The sequence below is a fragment of the Neomonachus schauinslandi genome, chromosome 9 (assembly GCF_002201575.2).
Source record: "Neomonachus schauinslandi chromosome 9, ASM220157v2, whole genome shotgun sequence".
Classification (NCBI taxonomy): domain Eukaryota; kingdom Metazoa; phylum Chordata; class Mammalia; order Carnivora; family Phocidae; genus Neomonachus; species Neomonachus schauinslandi.
Window position 1 is genome coordinate 125,864,543 of NC_058411.1, and position 18,163 is coordinate 125,882,705.

Here is an 18,163-nt window from a genome sequence, read left to right on the forward strand (position 1 = left end):
AATCTACAAAAAAAAAAAAAAAAAAAACAACAAAAAGCAAAACAAAACAACAAGAACAACAAAAAACTACTGGAACTATTAAGTGAGCTTAGCAAGTTTGGAGCACACAAGGTCAATATACAAAATTATTTGTACTTCTAGATGGTAGCAATAATCATTGGAAATTGAAAAAAAATTTAAATGCCATATACAACAGAATGAAAAATATAAAAATAATTAGGGAGAAATCTGACCAAAGATGCCCACAACCTGTTCACTGAAAACTACAAAATACTGCTGAGAAATGAAGATGTGTATTGTGATCATGGATTGAAAGGCTCAAAACTGCTAAGATAGTAATTCTCCTCAAATTGATCTATAGATTCAACACAGTTCAAAACCACAGGTTTTTTTAAAAATGTAATTGAAACTCTGATTCTAAAATTTATTGGGAAATGCTAAACAATTAGAATAGCCAAACAACTTTGAAAAAAAATTTGAAGGACTAACACTACCTAATTTTAAGATTTACAGTAAACCTATGGTCATCAAAACAATGTGGTATTGGTGTCAAAACAGACCAATAGATCAATGGAGCAGTCTACGGCCATACCACCCTGAACGCGCCCGATCTCGTCTGATCTCGGAAGCTAAGCAGGGTCGGGCCTGGTTAGTACTTGGATGGGAGATTAATGGAGCAAAGAGAGTTTCTGGAAATAGACCCATACATTTTAAGGACAACTAATTTTCTTTTTCTTTTTTTTTTAAAGATTTTATTTATTTATTTGACAGAGAGACACAGCGAGAGAGGGAACACAAGCAGAGGGAGTGGGGGAGGGAGAAGCAGGCTTCCCGTCGAGCAGGGAGCCCAATGCGGGGCTCGATCCCAGGACCCTGGGATCATGACCTCAGCCGAAGGCAGACGCTTAACGACTGAGCCACCCAGGCGCCCCAGGACAACTAATTTTCAACAAAAGTACAAAGGCAATACAGTGGAGAAAGAATGGTATTTTTAATAGATGGTACTGGAACAACTAACTGTATATCCGTATGTGAAAAAAAAAGGAACTTCAGCCATATCTGTACCATATAAAAGATTAACTCAAAATGAATCATAGATCAAAATAGAAACCCAAACCTTAAAAATTCTAGAAGACAACCCAGGAAAAAACCTTTGTGATTTGGGTTACACCAAAAGCAAGATCCATAAAGGCACAAATTGGTAAAATGGACTTTATCAAAATAAAAAATGTCTGCTCTTTAAAAGGCCCCATTAGGACAATGAAAAGACAAGCCATGGACTGGGAGAAAATATGTGCAAAGTATATATAAGATAAAAGACTTGTATCCAGAATCTATAAAAAAACACTTTCAAAACTCTATAAGAACACAAATACCCAAGAAAAAAATGGGGAAAAGACTTATATAGACACTATGTCAAAGCAGATATATGGACGGCAAATAAGACAAGCAAAGACGTGCATTCTTTTTTTTTTTATGTTATGTTAATCTTCTTATTCACTAGAAAAATGTAATTTAAAAACATAATGAAATACCATTGCAGAACAATTAGAATGGATAAAATTTAAAAGACTGACTATTCCAAAAGTGGCAAAAATAGGGAAGAACTGAAAATCTCTTATATTGAGGTGGGAATGCAAAATGGTAGTTATTTTTTGAAAGTTGGCAGTTCCTTCAAAAATTAAGGATATCTATGATCCAGACTCTCTACTACTATTTATCCAAGTAAATTTAAGACTAGGACCATTAAAGGACAGTCTACATATGTCCACAGCAGCTTTATTTGTAATGAAGTAAAAAACTAGAACCAACACAAATGTCCATAACAAGTGAATGGAAGTAATCTGTAGTATATCCGTAGAATGGAATTCTACATGGCAATCAAAAGGAATGAACTACTGATACACGCTACATCATGAATAAATCTCCAAATTTTATGCTGCGTGAAAGAAGCCAGACCAAAATAGAGAATATATTGTTTGATTGCATTCATATAAAACTCTAGAAAATACAAATTAATGTACAGTAACAGAACATAGATCAGTGGTTGTCTGGACATAGGATGGGGGCAGAAGGAAAGATGACCAAGGGGCATGAGAAAACCTTGGGAGTGATGGATATGTTTATTATCTTAATTGTACTGATGGTTTCAGAGATGTGTGTATGTGTGTGCATGCGCACGTGCTATATATATATACCAGGAAAAGCAAAGCACAATAAATACAAAGTATGAATAGGATATTGAAAAACCTAAGAGCTGAAATTGGTGAAAAGGAAACAAAGAATAGAAAGAATAAATAAACCCAAAATCTCATTCTTTCAAATAAAAAATATGCCTGGCATGTACTGATTAAAGAGAGAAATTAAAAATATACAACATTAGAATAAAAGAGCAGCTGGGGCAACTGGGTGGTGGAGTCGGTTAAACGCCCAACTCTTGGTTTTGGCTCAGGTCATGATCTCAGAGTCATGATCTGAGGGTCACGAGATGGAGCCCCGTGTTGGGCTCCACGCTCAAGGCAGAGTCTGCTTAAGATTTTCTCTCCCTCTGTCCTCTCTCCACACTCTCTCTCAAATAAATAATCTTAAAAAAAAAAAAAAAGAATAAAAGAGGAACTAGTAAGACAGATATGAAAGAGATGAACAGATTTATAAAGAAGTTTCACTTCTTGTGATGGCAAGCCAGGTAACAGTAACCAACTGAAGACAGTATCAAAAGCTGGATGAAATATCCGCTTTACGGCCTTGGAGAGCATTCAGGAAAAATTATAGAGCCAAGATCCAAGACAAGACAGAACCTGAGGAACAAACCAGCATTTGGGGCTATTTCTTTCCTAAGGGTGTTTGTCAATTACTGAAAAGACTGCTTGAAGCAGAGCAGCATTTAACTGCCTAAAGGGACCCACAGGGACGAATACTGGCATCCAGAGCCCATTAAGACAGATGCAGGACTGAAAAATCATCCACACAAAGGGCCCCTGGAGTAAGGAGGAACTGAAGGTAGAGGCCATCTCAAGGACTGAAGCCTAACTTCAAATCTTCTCAATTCCTGAAATGGATTTGAAATTGCCAGCCACTGAAAAGAGCCTCGCAAATGGCCAGAAGGTCATTGTATCGGTCAGTGTCCAGTCGGGAGGCAAAACCACACTGGGAATTTGAAGAGGGAAAATTATAAGAATCGTTAAGCGGAAAGAAATCTCCAGAATGTAGGGAGCATGAACAAGAAAGTTACTTGGAAAGCTTCCCCCCTCTAGACCTATTTGGGGGCATGACTGCCACAGGAACACGCAGTGCTGTGGAGGCAGTCCACAGAAGCAGCCCATCGGGTAGCAGAGAAACTTGCTGGAGAAGCTGGCCTGCTGCTGGGGGGTGGAAAACATGCTGGGGGCTAGAGCTGGGTCACAGAATCAGCTCCCTGGGTGGCAGACTACCAGGTAGTCTGCAAGAGTGGTCCGCCAAGGAACAGAGAAACTGGCTGGAGAGTGTGGGTTTCAGCGGCACTGTTCCCAGGTCTCCCTTTGCCAGCCACTGTGCAGAAAACAGCAGCCCGGAAGCAGGAAGGGAAATGCTTTCCTCCTCTTCTGACCTTGACGTATCCCTCCATGGCCCTCTACTGAAAAAACCTTATATTAATCCACATGACAAAGGAGAAAGTTCTATAGGAGCCAGTTCCAGGAAAAAGGGTAGATTCAGAGTTGAGAAGCAACAGATTGATAAAAAGACACATGTACTTGAGGCCACTCTACAGGGAGAGAATATAATTTGAGGCCTAAGATAATATAACGTTCTTTATATACCATATCTGGTAGGCAATCAAAACTAACGAGGTATAAGGGTAGATAAAACAGCCTAAGAGAAAATCAAGAGAAACAACAGCTATTAAAAAAAGAATTTTTAAAAAGATGCCAGATGATGGAATTATCTGATACAAATTTTACAATAACCATTCTTAATATGTCTAATAAGCTCTAAGATTGAGAATTTTGATGGAAGCTGTAATACATGTGGTGTTAAGACCACAAAGAAATCTGAGAGAACAATATTCAGATAGAGGAGAAACAGGTGCAAAGAGGCAGGAGTCTGGTATGCTCAAGAAGAAGGGAGGGGGTAAATATGGCCGAAGTGGAGGCAGGAAGGGAGAGAGTGGTAGGAGAAGAATTTGAAGGTACGACCTAGAAGACAAGTCATGTACAGGCTCACAGGTCAGTGGAAGGGCTCTGGCTCTTATGCTAAGTACATGGAATGCCAAGGGTGATGGCTGAATAGAGATAACTGGATCTGGGTTATGACCTGGCTGGGATTGCCAGACACTATGTAGAAAATAGACTCAAGGTGGTTGAGACAGAAGAAGACTACTGCTTTAATCCAGGTGAGAGATGATGGTAATTTAGGTCAAGGAGATATAGTAAATAGAAGTGGTGAGAAGTGGCAAGAGCCCGAATCTATTTTTGAATGTACAGCCAACAGGCTATATAATGAGTTGGCTGTGGATGCGAGAGAAAGAGAAATCAAAGACGACCCCCAAGCTTTTAGGCAGAATAACTGGAAGAATGGTTTCCATCAACTGATGTGTAGCAGATTGTGGAAGACTGAGTTGGGGGATTTGATTATGGATATGTTAACATTTAATTGTACACATCCATGTGGAAATGCCAATTGGATGCGGTTGGATGTCTGTATGTGGGAGTCATGCATGCGTAGTATTTAAAGCATAATTGTGATGGTATGAAATAACCAACCTAGAAATGTTTCTCTTCGGGGATGCTCTTGGCATTCTAGGGGGACACATATTCGTAATTGTTTAGAACTTCTGTGTGCATTGCTAGATATTTAGCATCCCACCAAATGTCAGTAGAGACCCAGTCTTAAAGCCAACCCCCTCCCCAACTTATACACATTTCCAAATACCCTGGAGTGGAGAACTGCAATTTTTGGATACAGATGGAGAAGAGTTTTGAGTCCTGAGCCCAAGATGTCATGAACGAGGGAATGAGGATGAACCAGTAGAGAAGGCTGAGAAGGGGTGTATAGTGGCAGAGGAGTGGAACCAGAGAGATGGTGTTCTGAAAGCCAGGTGTTCTGAAAGTGAGGTGAAGGTGTTTCAAGGAGAAACTGATCAAGTGTTGGACAGGCCAAGAAGGATTAGAACTGAGAAGTGAATTTGGCAACGTGGAAGGGACTAGTGACACTGAAAATGCTGGCTTTGGTGTAGAATTGGGTTATCAAAGCCTAACCTGTGTGGGTGGATGGGAGAATGGAAGGAAGTGGTGACAGTAAGTATAAATGTCTCTTTCAAACAGTTTTTCTCTAAAAAGGAGCAGAAAAATGGGTAAGAAGCTGAAGACTAAGAACAAAATGTTACATGAAAAAAAGCAAGTCACAGGAGCATACATACAGCATGATCCATTTACACAAAGATACAAAACTTGACAATATACTATATGGGGAGATATTCACATATATCAAAATCATAACTAAGTATAAATGAATGATAAATATAAAATTCGGAATAGTGGCTAACCTTGGGAAAGAGCGTACAGTTAGAAAGGGGCATACAGGAACTTCAAAATTATTGGTAATGTTCCTTTGGTAAGCTAATGAAATTTACACTGATGTGCAGGGTCAAAATATGGAAGCCTTCTAACCAAATTTTAAGAAATGACCCTCTTCCCTTAGTTGATTCAAAAGGAGGAAAACGTAAGCAGAGAGGTGCCTATGGATGTGTGTGGCCTTACCGTTTCCTTGTGGATTCTGAATCATACGCCTTATTCTAGGCAATGCTGTCTTTATTAAAATGCACCATGGCCCCTCCTGCTTACAGGCCAAATTGGGCCTGAAAATTTCTACATTGGGGCATTCCAAATACAAATCTTACTCATCCCCAAATCTAATTATTTTATATAGTCTTCCCTGATATCCTCTCTTACCAATGATCTACCACAACGTTTGAAGTTTCTATCACACATTTTCTAACTGTATTATAGGCGTTCTTCCGCTGTGAACTCATCTAACGTGTTCAATTTTCTCTTCTATCTAGCAGTTTCCATATCGATAGCTAAGCAGTTCCAAACACAGATTGGTTGTTTTGAGTCATCACACATAGATAAAGAAGTCTGAAAGAGAAAAGATAAAAAGGAAATGGGAAAAAGAATACCGAGGCATCTACATGGTGCCAAAAAGGAAATAAGCTGGGGGTACTTGCAGGGGTCCATTAGAAGTCTCAGGACCAGGAGATGTGCTAGTGACCTCCTAAGCATTACAAATATCTATATTTGGTTACATTACAAGATCACTACATTTCAGGAAATGATTATATAGGAAAAATGACAGTAATCTGTCAAACAGGATTTTGGAAAATGTCTTATTTATGGATTAAATGAAATGTATCTTGAGTCATGTGTGTGTTGGGTGGGTGGGTACTATGAAGTGCCACAATATACACCAGTTAAGTCGGATAAATTGATAGACAAGCCACAGACCAGGAGAGAATATGTGCAAATCACATATCTGATGAAAGACATGTATTCAGAATATATAAAGAACTCTCAAGAGTCAATAATTTAAAACAATCCAATCTGTAAAAAGTGAGTGAAAAATTGGAACACACTTGACCAAAGAAGATAGATGGATGGCAAATCAGCACATGAAAAGAGGTCCAACATCAGTAGTCATTACAGAAATGTAAATTAAAACCATGAGATATCATTACTCACCTATTAGGATGTCTGAAAGATTAAAAAAAACTGACAAGAACTCTCTTAAGTTGCTGACGGAAATACAAAATAGCACAGCCACGTTGGAAAGCAGTCCAGCAGTTTTTTACAAAACTAAACATACACTTACCATATGACCCAGCAAATGCATTCTTAGGAATTCTATCCAAGTGAAATGAAAATTTATGTTCACACAAAACCCCATATATGAATGTTTATGGAAGCTTCTATTACTTCATTTTATAGGACAGTCTAGAAAGGGTAAAATATAGGGACACAAAACAGACCACGGCTTCCAGGGGCTGGGGTGGAAGGGGGGAGGTTCATTTCAAAGGGACACAGAGGACATTTTTGAGGTGAATGACCTGTCCTGTGTCTTGGTTATAGTTGTGGCTTTATGACTGCATGCATTTGTCATGATTCACAGAAATGTTCGCTAAAAAGTGTGAATGTTACTGTCTGTAAATTATACCTTATTAAAACAAACAAAAACAAACAGTATCATGCTGCTGGGGCATGGTCCTGGAGCCCTCTGCTCTGTTAGTCATTAGCCTTTTGTTGTGGATTATGAGACCTTAGGGAGAGGCCGACTTGGAAGCTGGGGGACTCGGGGACTTAGCCCAAGAGCTCTTCACCAACGTGGGTAGAAATACGTCAGTACTGTCAATAATCTAACAGCTGGCATGGGTGCACGGGGCAAACCAGCTACACACTGGCCTGTCAAATCATGTCAAAGTTTACAAATTCTTGCGATTTTTGCCTTTGATGTTGACTTTGCCTTTATCCCTCTCACTTTCAAAACCTCTGTTCAGCCCATGTGATCACATCAGCATGAGTTTGTAGAAGCACACCTGTGGCTTGGTATTAATATTTCCATGGGTGGGAAGGATATTACCCTTATGAACCATTTTGTGAAGATGAGGAAATGAATCTCAAGTTCACTTTATAATGACTGTTTCTTTCATAATACAATGAAGGAATAATATCCAAAATGCTACTATGCAGTGTGGCCATGAAGTGTGGAAACACAGGCAAACACACAATAAATGATTCTTTTGATGACCTACTACAACCCATGGGGTGATGATTAAATTTTTCTATTAAGATGGCTAGGCCACGGTAGCCAGATTATTTGGCTCAACACCAGACTAGATGTTTCTGTGAAGGTAGTTTTTGGATGAGATGAACACTGAAATCGGTAGACTGTGAATAAAGCCGATCACCCTCTACCATGTGGGTGGGCCTCAACCAATCAGCTGAAGGCCTTCAGAGAAAAAGATTGAGTGAGGTCCCCTTCCAAACTGCCTTCAGACTCAAGCTGTCACATCAACTCTTCCCTGGGTCTCCAGCCAGCCCTGCAGATTTCAGACTCGCCAGCCCCCACAATCCTATGAGCCAATTCCTCAAAATAAATCAAGCTCCCTCTCCCCCTCACCCCCGCATACATCCTATTGGTTCTGTTGCTGTGGAGAACCCTGACTAATGTACATGGTAAAATAATATTATTTGTTTTCAAACTTTATAGCCACGCTGTAGTGTAAGAACCCTGAGCAAAACCATAAAACAATGAAAATTCAGAATAAAAACCAAGCAAGTCATTTGTGAATGTTTACTTCATACTGCTATTGCCTTAACAGCTGCTGCTTCTTAATACAATTGTGCATGAACTGTACATGGACACTGCCCAAGGAATTTAACAATATAGAGTAACAAATAAAGGTTGAGGGAACTGAAAGCCAGATTTTTCCTAATGCTTTCCTCATCTCCCATAATTAAAAAGACAGGTGTCTGACTAAAACCACTGAAAAGGTTCACATTAACAAGTAAGTGGATTCTCTTTTTATACAAGGTCTAATTTCCCTTTGACAATTCCTTTAGCAGAAGTTCCTACTCTTCACCACTGGATATAAAGGGCTAATTAAATTCATTTTAGGATATGTCTATTAAATGCCTTCTCTGCTTCACAGTGGAGAAGAGCCTCAGCTATGAGGAAGGCAGACTGGAAGGGAGGAATTCACACGAGTTAGGGGACCTTTCTGCTGGGCATGGCCAACTGCCCTCGACCTCATCAGAGATGAAATATCCACCCCATTACACGAAATAGGGGTGTGAGAAAGGTATTTTCCATCTCTGCTCTCAAGGAGCTAGCAGAGGGGCTCAAACATACAGAGGTGATTCTAGACCAAAGAGGAGAGAGCAGTTAAGAGTATGGACAATGGAGCAGATGACAAATATACCACTGCCCAGCTTGGTGAGCTGGGACAGTTTACATAATCTCTCTGAGCTTCAGTTTCTTCATTTCTGAAATGGGGACAACATCACAAGGATTGCTGGGAAGATTACGTGCAATATGCAGATAAATCCCTGAGCACATTGCCTTGCACACAGTAACGGTTAGGTCCAGTTTATAGCTGTTCTTGTTTTCTACTGTTACAGTAAATGAGTCTTTTGCTAATCTGCTACAATATAGTGTGTGATGGTTAAACTTCTGATTCAACTTGCCTAGATCACAGTACACAGACATTTGGTCAAACACCTGTCTAGGGGCGCCTGGGTGGCTCAGTCGGTTAAGCATCTGCCTTCGGCTCAGGTCATGATCCTGGGGTCCTGGGATCGAGTCCCACATTGGGCTCCCTGCTCAGCAGGGAGCCTGCCTCACCTTCTCCCCCCTGCTCATGTTGTCTCTCTCACTATATATCTCTCTCAAATAAATAAATAAAATCTTTAAAAACAAAACAAAACACCGGTCTAAGATGTTGCCATGAAGGAATCTATTGTTACGAATTAACATTAACAGATGATATTCCAGGGAAACGGAACAGGGATTCAGCTCTGTGAATGCGCAGGGTACAGGGGGTTAAACAGCTCCTACTGGCCAGTGTCTGGCACATGCAAGAGAATGACAAGTGGGGGAGCAGGCCGGACAGGTATCTGCCTTGGAAGCTAGGGTCACTCATCTCCAGAAAAAGTAGTTATGAAATGAATTGCTAGCAAGGAGGGATGGAAGCCCCATATATGCCTCTGTTCACAATGAATTGACATCATTATCAGCAGGCAATTACTGAGCCTTGGTGTCTTTGACTTCTAACTCGGTAGTTTTTATGACTTTAGATTAAATGCCAGGGTAGTTACCAAAAAATTGTACATCTGAATCCTTAAGTGAGTTATAAAAATGAGTTGAAATCTGTTACAAATGTTAGTACTTTGGGCTTAGTTATGCAGAATAATTTATAACAATTATCACACGATTTTCTTTCAACTCAATGTTTTCAGAGCTGCCATTCAACATTTAACCCTAAAAGCAAAGTGAATAGTGACAACATTTTGCCACCAAGATTGTGCTCCAGAACATGTGTTATTTAGCACATTAACTCATGTGCGTTTTCACACTTTCCATTTCACCTAACAGCATGTTAAAAGAATTAAATACTCTTACTGAAAGCACCCGAATAACTATCTTTTAATTCTTCAGAAAGCACATGAAGTCATCCGTTTGTTCATTATTGTGGGAACTCCTACTAGACTTACCCTCCCTTTTAACAAAAAGGGTTTTTTTTCAGCTTAAGTTACAGGAAAAGGAATGGGAGAAGTGGACAGGGAGAAGGAAAGACACTATGCCACCCAGAGGATGGCCTTGGTCTGGATGAAGAGTCTGCCATTTTGGCAGGGCCTCATTTAAGGCTTACTTATGTTCCGTCTGAGAACACATTTATTTTGCTTTCATTCTTGAAAAGTGTTTTTGCTGGCTCCTAGGTTGACAATTTTTGTTTGTTTGTTTGTTTGTTTAGCACTTTAAAAATGTTGTTCCACTGTTTTCTGGCCTTCATAGTCTCTGATGAGAAGGTAACAGTCTTTTGTTCATAATTTGTCATTTTTCTCTGGTTGCTTTCATGATTTTCTTTTTATCTTTGGTTTTTGGCAGCTTTGCCTAGGCATCATTTTCTTTGTAATTTATATTGCTTAGGGTTCGCTAAGCTTCTTGAAAATGTAAACTTAAGTCTTTCATCATATTTGGAAAATTTTCAGACGTTATTTCTTCAAACATTTTTGCTGCATTTCTCTTAGGAAAGAGAAAAATTAAGAAAATTCTGTTCCTTCTGGGACACCAATTATACTGCTATCAGGCTTTTTTATATTGTCTGACAGATCCCTGATGCTGGGTTCATTTTTCTTTTCAATCTTTTTTCTCTGTGTTCTTCACACTGAATCATTTCTATTGATCTACCTCCAAGCTCACTGCCTTTTCCTCTGTTATACCCATTCGGTTGTTAACCCCATCAAGAAGAATTTTTATTTCAGATACTGTATTTCAACTCTAGAATCCCCACTTATTTCTTTCCTACAGTTTCTTTTTTTTTTTTTCCTGGTCTTTTCATTCACTGCAAACTTACTCTTCTTTACTTCATTGCGAATAGTTGTTTTAAAATCCTCATCTGTCAATACCAACAGTTTGGGTCCTCTCAGGTCAGTGTCTGCTGATTGTCTTTTTCCTTGAGAATGGGCCACATTTTTCTTTTTTTTTTAAGATTTTATTTATTTATTTGAGAGAGTGAGAATGATAGAGAGAGAGAGCACATGAGAGGGGGGAGGGTCAGAGGGAGAAGCAGACTCCCTGCTGAGCAGGGAGCCCGATGTGGGACTCGATCCAGGGACTCCAGGATCACGACCTAAGCTGAAGGCAGTCCCTTAACCAACTGAGCCACCCAGGCGCCCCATGGGCCACATTTTTCTTATTATTCATATGTCTTGTAATTTTGGGTTGCATCCTGTACACTGTGAAAGTTATATTGTAAAGATGCTAGATTCTGTTACATTCTTCTTAAAAGGAGTGTTAATATTTTTGTTTTAATAAACAATTACTTTGTTTGGAATCAAACTGCAAACTCTGTCTCTCGATTGACAGCTCAAGTCACACTTCGGTATTTTTATCTGTAGCCACACTGCTTTGTGTTTGCCCCACGAGGTGTGGTTCGGGTTCAGGTATCTAATATTGCTTGTTATTAGATGTGGGGCAGCCCCCACAAAAAAAGAGACTATGATGTACAGGCTATTTATTTATTTATATTTTATTTTTAAAGATTTTTTTATTTATTTGAGGGGGAGGAGGGAAGAGGGAGAAGGAGAGAATCTCAAGCAGACTCTGCGCTGAGTGCCGAGCCCAAGATCATAACCTCAGCCAAACCAAGAGTCCAATGCTCAACCAACTGAGCCACCCAGGTGCCCCAAGGCTATTTTTTTCAGACTGCTGGTTTAACTCAGAACTCAGAATGCATTTCTCATATAAACAACTTTGTTACCTTAAGTGGTTATATTAACAAACCATTTAATCAAGTCATTTAACCAATTTGTACCAAATCCAGCTGTAATTGCTTATTTACATAAGAAAAAGTAAAGCAATGGCTCAGTTTTCTTTTCTTCAAAAAATCAGACAACTAAAAAAAATAACTGGTATAGGATCACTTTTACCATTAAGTTCTCCTAAGTAAGCAAATGTGCCAATTACCATTCTCTAAAATTCTAACGGGAAGGAATTCTCTTTCTGGGTAAAATACAGAAGAACTAAAGACATTTACTCCTATAGTAACAGTAAGAAAGACAAAGACAAAAAAAAATCCTACTTCTCTGTGAAGCTGGCAAAGAGCACTGGATGCAAGGAAGCTGTGACAGCCAGTCTCCAAGATGGCACCCATGATCCTCCCCTCCTAGTACTCACTCCCTTAAGAAGTCTCCTCCCATAATGAATAGGGTTGACCTGTGTAATCAACAGGGTATAACAGAAATGACAGTGTGTAACTTCAAGGCTAGGTCATAAAAGATAGTCCCATGCTCTAAATTTCTATCATTCTACCTCTCTTAGGCTATTTATTTTTTGTATTAACAGTTATTTTTATATATTAGGATAAACATCTAAGTTATCTTTGTCTTTTCCACAATTCTCAGCATAGTGCTGACTTGCTAGCTGATGCTCAATAATTATATGACAAATAAGTGAACATGTAATAAGGAGGTGTTAACTTTATTTCCATGAATATCAAAGATAATTATGTGAGACTTCTAAGATTTCTTGAAACTGTACAACATTTGTTATTTGCTATATTTATACTTGTTTACAGTTTTATATCTGATTCTGCATTTTCCTTCGAAGATGCGAAATTATACATACAGCAGACTTTTCATATTCTGCCACAGTCCCTAAAGCTGTGTTTATTTTGCTCTGTTGCTCTAAGGGAGAAGAAGCTAGAGGGTTCTTATATTCCAGGCCTACATCTAAGAAGCAACATGTGAGAGCAGTGGAGAACCAAGTATGTTGACCCTTAGGTTCTCAGCTTAAATATCTCCTTAAAGAGAATTGACACCAGGTTTGATCAATTATTTGTTTATTTGGATTCCTGGCTAGATTATATGGTCCACAAGGCCAGGTACTAAGAATTTGCTTTACTCATCACTGTATGGCCATTGTCTAACATAGTGACCAGAGTAGTTGCTCAGTAAATATTCACTTAAAGAACTAAGTGAACCAAGATCCTTGTTCAGAATCAAGAAGCGCACTTTCTAGGCCTCAAGTACCCTTTTGCTCTTCATTATTAGGTTTACCTCAGAAACTTGTTCTACTCCTGGCCCTTCCTTCTCCCAAAGCGGCCCCCACTTTGACTTGGAATGGGGGGATTCCCTTTGCATATATTCAAGAGAGATAAAGGAGATCAAAGAAGGAGGCCCCTTAATTCTGTTGCCAAGCCTTCAGTAGCCACCATCTATTAGAATTCAGAGTACGTTTCGCCATGAAATATAATTTTGGGGGTGTAAAATGAGTTAAATGATGTTTTAATGAGCTGGCCAGGAATACAACCACCAGAATTGCTTCTAAAGAGAAATGCATTCGGAGTTAAACCAACAAGACTAAAAATGCCTTTTGGATCACAGTTCATTTGTAAGTGGGGTTGCCTCTATTCCAAAAACGACTAATATTACAAAACCAATTGTTTGATACTGTTCTTTGAATAATTATTTATTTTCTTATTACTACTTCCAAAGGAAGATGTTATAATAAATTATAATAATAATTTTAGACTACTAGGTAATAATTTGCATATTTTGTCCTACTATTTATTTTCTCAAAGAAAATTAATTATAAAATTCACTACTCCTGCTACCAGATACCAAGTCAAGGATTAAAAAATGTCTCTCTACTCAGCACATATAGAACTTTCTGGCAGTCGATAACATCCATATCTACACGACAAAGTAGAAGGCTCTTTATCTTAAGTAAAAGCTATTCCTTAATTGTGGTAGAGACTTCAGTGCAGTCTCTGAAGGCTTAGATGTGGGAAGAACTGCCTTCAGTCTTGGAGCTTGCTTGCATCATTCCGTGTATCTTGGTGATGGGGGGGGTATTCTACTTACCACTTGGAAGAATTAGGCTGTATTACAGATCCTTTAAGAACTCATTAGGATTAATGCCTGAGTACTACTGAGTACCACAGCAGTCACATAATCAGCTGCCGAAAAATCACTGAGCTAAAAACCCCGCAGCATGTTCTATTACCTCTGCTTTACAGAAGGTTCTGAAATACATCTCTGGGGTTGTCAGCCTATATGGGCCCTTCGAAACGTCATTGAAGGCTCTTCCAAGATAACAATGGTATAATTTTTCCTAAGGGAAGGCCACTACTCCAAGGAATGCCCTCTCTGGAGTAATAGCTGCTCAGGGCCCATCCCCTGGAGCCAGGCCAACAGGGGAGTGGCTGTCCTCTACACACAAGCTTATGGTCAGCTCTCTTCTTGCCAGAACTACACATAGTATGAGCCGGCTTATGCAGGGTGTTGGAATCACAAGGACAGAGTAAATATGCTGGCTAAGTGGCCTTGAACGTATCCCAAGTATCCTTTGGCTGTTTATGTGAGGAAAGGCAGGCCAGTTAAAAGCAGGCTCTGGAGGTTGAGTTGTCTTTTATTAATCTCACAACACCCTGGGAAACACTTTAAGGTGGTTCTGTCCCAACGTTATAGAAGGAGAAGCTGAAGCCACCTTTCTAGAAGCCTGACTGAGAAGGAAAGTTTATTGCTGCTCTGAAAATAAAAGCCTATCATTTCCCTTGAACTGAAACATCTGTTTTGGTTGCTACAGTCATGATTCGTATTAAGAGGATATTTCAAATGTTGCATTCTAAGTATTTCAAAATGGTCAAGTTCTAGATACTAAAGCTATTCCTACAGAATTGTCACCATAGTGGAGTGAAGAGAAGGAAAGCTTTTAAGTTCATGCTGATTCCTCCAGTTTCAGTGACTGATACTATGGAGTTTATAATGGTATACACGGATTCATTTTTGACTGGAATTTTCAACAACTTGCATACTAACTGAACTCAACCTATAATACTGTAAATCACTTGCCCAATGTTCTTAGCTTCTAAAGGTACTTGGTTTAGCAAAGTAAGGCCAAAGACAGAATTGAACAGGATGACCCAAAGTAGTTCACCTATTTCTAAGTTACATCAGGACCAAAAAATAAAATCGAAATGAACGTGGCAAAGAGTTTAGCTATAGCGTAAAACATGAAATCAGCCTTACCCACTGCACCCGATGACTTTATTGTACAGATAGGACGGCAAGCCTTTCAGGTGAATGTTGTTATCCACATACACGTATTGTAGTTCTCGAGATCGACCTAAATCTGGATTGGAAAGAAAAGTACTATAATTCCTAGAAATACGTACCAGTACAATGTGAAATGTAAAATGTAATCCATATTAGAGTAAGTCAAAATTTCTATTCTGGAAGACAAATTGTTATAGATTTAACTGAACTCTGAGTGTGAAATTATGTCAGCTGGAATATTAGATTCTGCATCAGAAAACGTGACTGTAGAAAAATAACTTAACCCACCTGGACTTTGATTTCTTGAACTGTGAAATGAGATAACTGGGAAGAGAATATGATTAGATTTCCTTCCCACCTAAAAATTCTGTGACCTTTTAGAGACAATTTTAATTTAAAAATAATGGTTGTTGTAGGTCTGCATTCAGTTTCATTTTTCTCCAATGGAAAAAAGGTGATATAAACAAAGTTGGCAAGTCAGCCTAGCCCGGCTTAGTTCTACCCCTGTATCACCTACTGCGTCTCACCTCCCCCAGGGTAGAGTGAGGGGAGCAGAGGTGAGGGAGGGCTAGGGATCAGGCCCTGGTTGGGCTGAAGTCTCTGGAGCTAGGTCAATGTCGGAATGGATAGACTGCCCAAGGCTGTAGGGGGAGGAAGAAGCAAAGGGAACCCTAAATCCCAGTCCTCTAGTGAAGGGTGAAGATGAGGTGGACAATTCCTGCAGGCCAGTGAGTAAGAACTGGAATGGGTATTGCTACAAAGAAAACCACAGGCCCAGAATGGAGTCACTTATGCTAGGCCACGTCACCAAACCAGGCCTTAATACCTAACCTAATTACAGTTTCAACCTCCCTCAGGAATGTAACCTTTAACCGGTCAACATGGAATTTCCTGGTAAGCACTATGAAATTTACTGCTAGACCCCATCCGTTCCCCTCAGCAGGGCTACCTTGCCTAAAACAATGCATTCTTTCCTAATAATTTCCTTTTCACTGCTCCCTCTCTGCCTTTAAAAACTTTCCCTTTTCTGCAGCTTGACGGAGCTCCTTTCGACTTGCTAGGTGGGATGCTGCCCCATTATCACTTAATAAAGCCAATTAGCTCTTCAAATGCACTCAGTTGACTTTTTGTTATTTAACAGTATGTAGGAGGAATGGGAAGAGGTGAGAAAGGGGGTCCAAAAAGAGGGGTCTGCAACAGGAACAGGTGTGCCAGAGAGAGAATCCAGATGTTTTCCAGAAGCAGCAGGCAACGGGGGAGCAATGGCTGCAGGAGGACTCGGTGAAGGGACAAGCATGGGGTACTGAAGGCGATCTCTGGCCAGCACAGGCAGCAGTCAGAGACACTTCCAAGTGTTGAGGTCATCCCTTCCTGCCTACTGTGTGCCCCAGAATGTTCCACTAGCTTTCCTCTCCACTCCCAGCGCTCACTGGGTGGGGCTCTTTGTCTTCACTGCCACAGAACAGAGTCCTCAGCAGCTTTGCTAAACCCTCGACTCCCTGAAGCAAGAACACAATCTTTGAAAAATCTTCTGCAGTTTTGCTTGTGCCAACAGGCAGTAGGCTGAAGGACATCTCCTCCCTCTAGACCTGCAGTTTGGGAAAATACAGAGGCCCAGATAGCTGAATTAGGAGGTTCTTAAATATATTTACATTTCAAAAGGAAACCCATTCACCCATTAAGGACCTTAAGGATAGAGACACGAATACGATATAATATAGATGTAGACAGGCAGGAAAAATGATAAAAATCACTGCTCTAGGGAGGCTTGTAAAAAGTCTCATGGGTTCACAGTGGGTTCTGGACAATCTGTTACAGAAAGTGGGGAGGGGTGACAGAAGACTGAGGTGAAGAAGGGTTCCTCGTGGAAGAGGGCGGGAAGGGTCCACATAGCCTCCTCCTTCCCACTGCTCGTCCTATCACAACGATCCTGATACTCCTGTCCAGAACTAGCACAGGAGCAAGACCCAAAAAGAGGAACCAAAGCTGGGAGTGCTGGGAGGCATCAAAAGGGGAAGTGGCAACTCTCAGGGAGAAAAAATAATTTCCGGGCTACTGGCTAGAGATGCCCCTCCCCAGTGTGGTGGCTTAACAAGATCTAACCAACAGAACATGCAGAAATGGTGTGTGATTTCAGACAGTAAACCACAGAAGGCAACGTGGCTTCCTCTTTGCTCTCTGCCTTGGATCACTCATTCTGGAAGAAGACAACTTCCTGGTCAGGAGGGCCCTCCCACAGATGTCTGGAGAGGAAATGGGGCCATCTTGGAAGCAGCCCCCCACCTCCACCCCAGGTCAAGCATTCTGATTACTACAGCCCCAAGCCTATGTAAATATTCTGTTCCTCTTCAAAATCTTGCATATTAATTTTAGCATCCACCAATGGCTCTTGTTTGCAATAATTATGGTATGGTATTTATCTAACAGTGAGTTCTTATTACCATCTTTCTGTAAGGAAGAGCCTTCCCTTCCTTCTCATTTATTTTTTATATCAGTATGGATTCATGGATATTTATTTTATCATAAGGACTAAAAACCCAATACCATTATGATTTTATCGGTCAAAATGTTCCAGTTTTGGCAACTAGGAGCAGCTTAAGGTTGGTTCTTATGTTCTTTTAACAAGTTTTCATCCCTTTTTGAGCACTTCCTTACTTTCTGGTCCAAGATGTCCCAAGCTCAGCTTGTATTTTCCCTCCTCTAACCCTGACATCAACTACTTTCTCCAAGGAGTCTTGATTCCTTTTCTTGGGGCATAAGTGTTTATAAACCATGATCTGAGCACTGTGTGTGCTCATTACTATGGGAGTGCAATTCCTTCTAGAATCTCTTAACGGACAGACCTATAAAACATA

At 40.1% G+C, this 18,163-nt stretch overlaps 1 protein-coding gene across 4 annotated transcripts in view; it reads right to left on the reverse strand.

Moving 5' to 3' along the window:
• LRRC28 (leucine rich repeat containing 28) overlaps window positions 1-18,163 on the reverse strand; it is a 163,840-nt gene that overhangs the window by 27,545 nt on the left and 118,132 nt on the right. For all 4 annotated transcript variants that reach the window (XM_021680508.1, XM_021680509.1, XM_021680507.1 and 1 more), the window contains one exon: window positions 15,282-15,384. In XM_021680508.1, coding sequence (XP_021536183.1) covers window positions 15,282-15,384 — 103 coding nt within the window. The remainder of the gene's footprint in view (window positions 1-15,281; window positions 15,385-18,163) is intronic.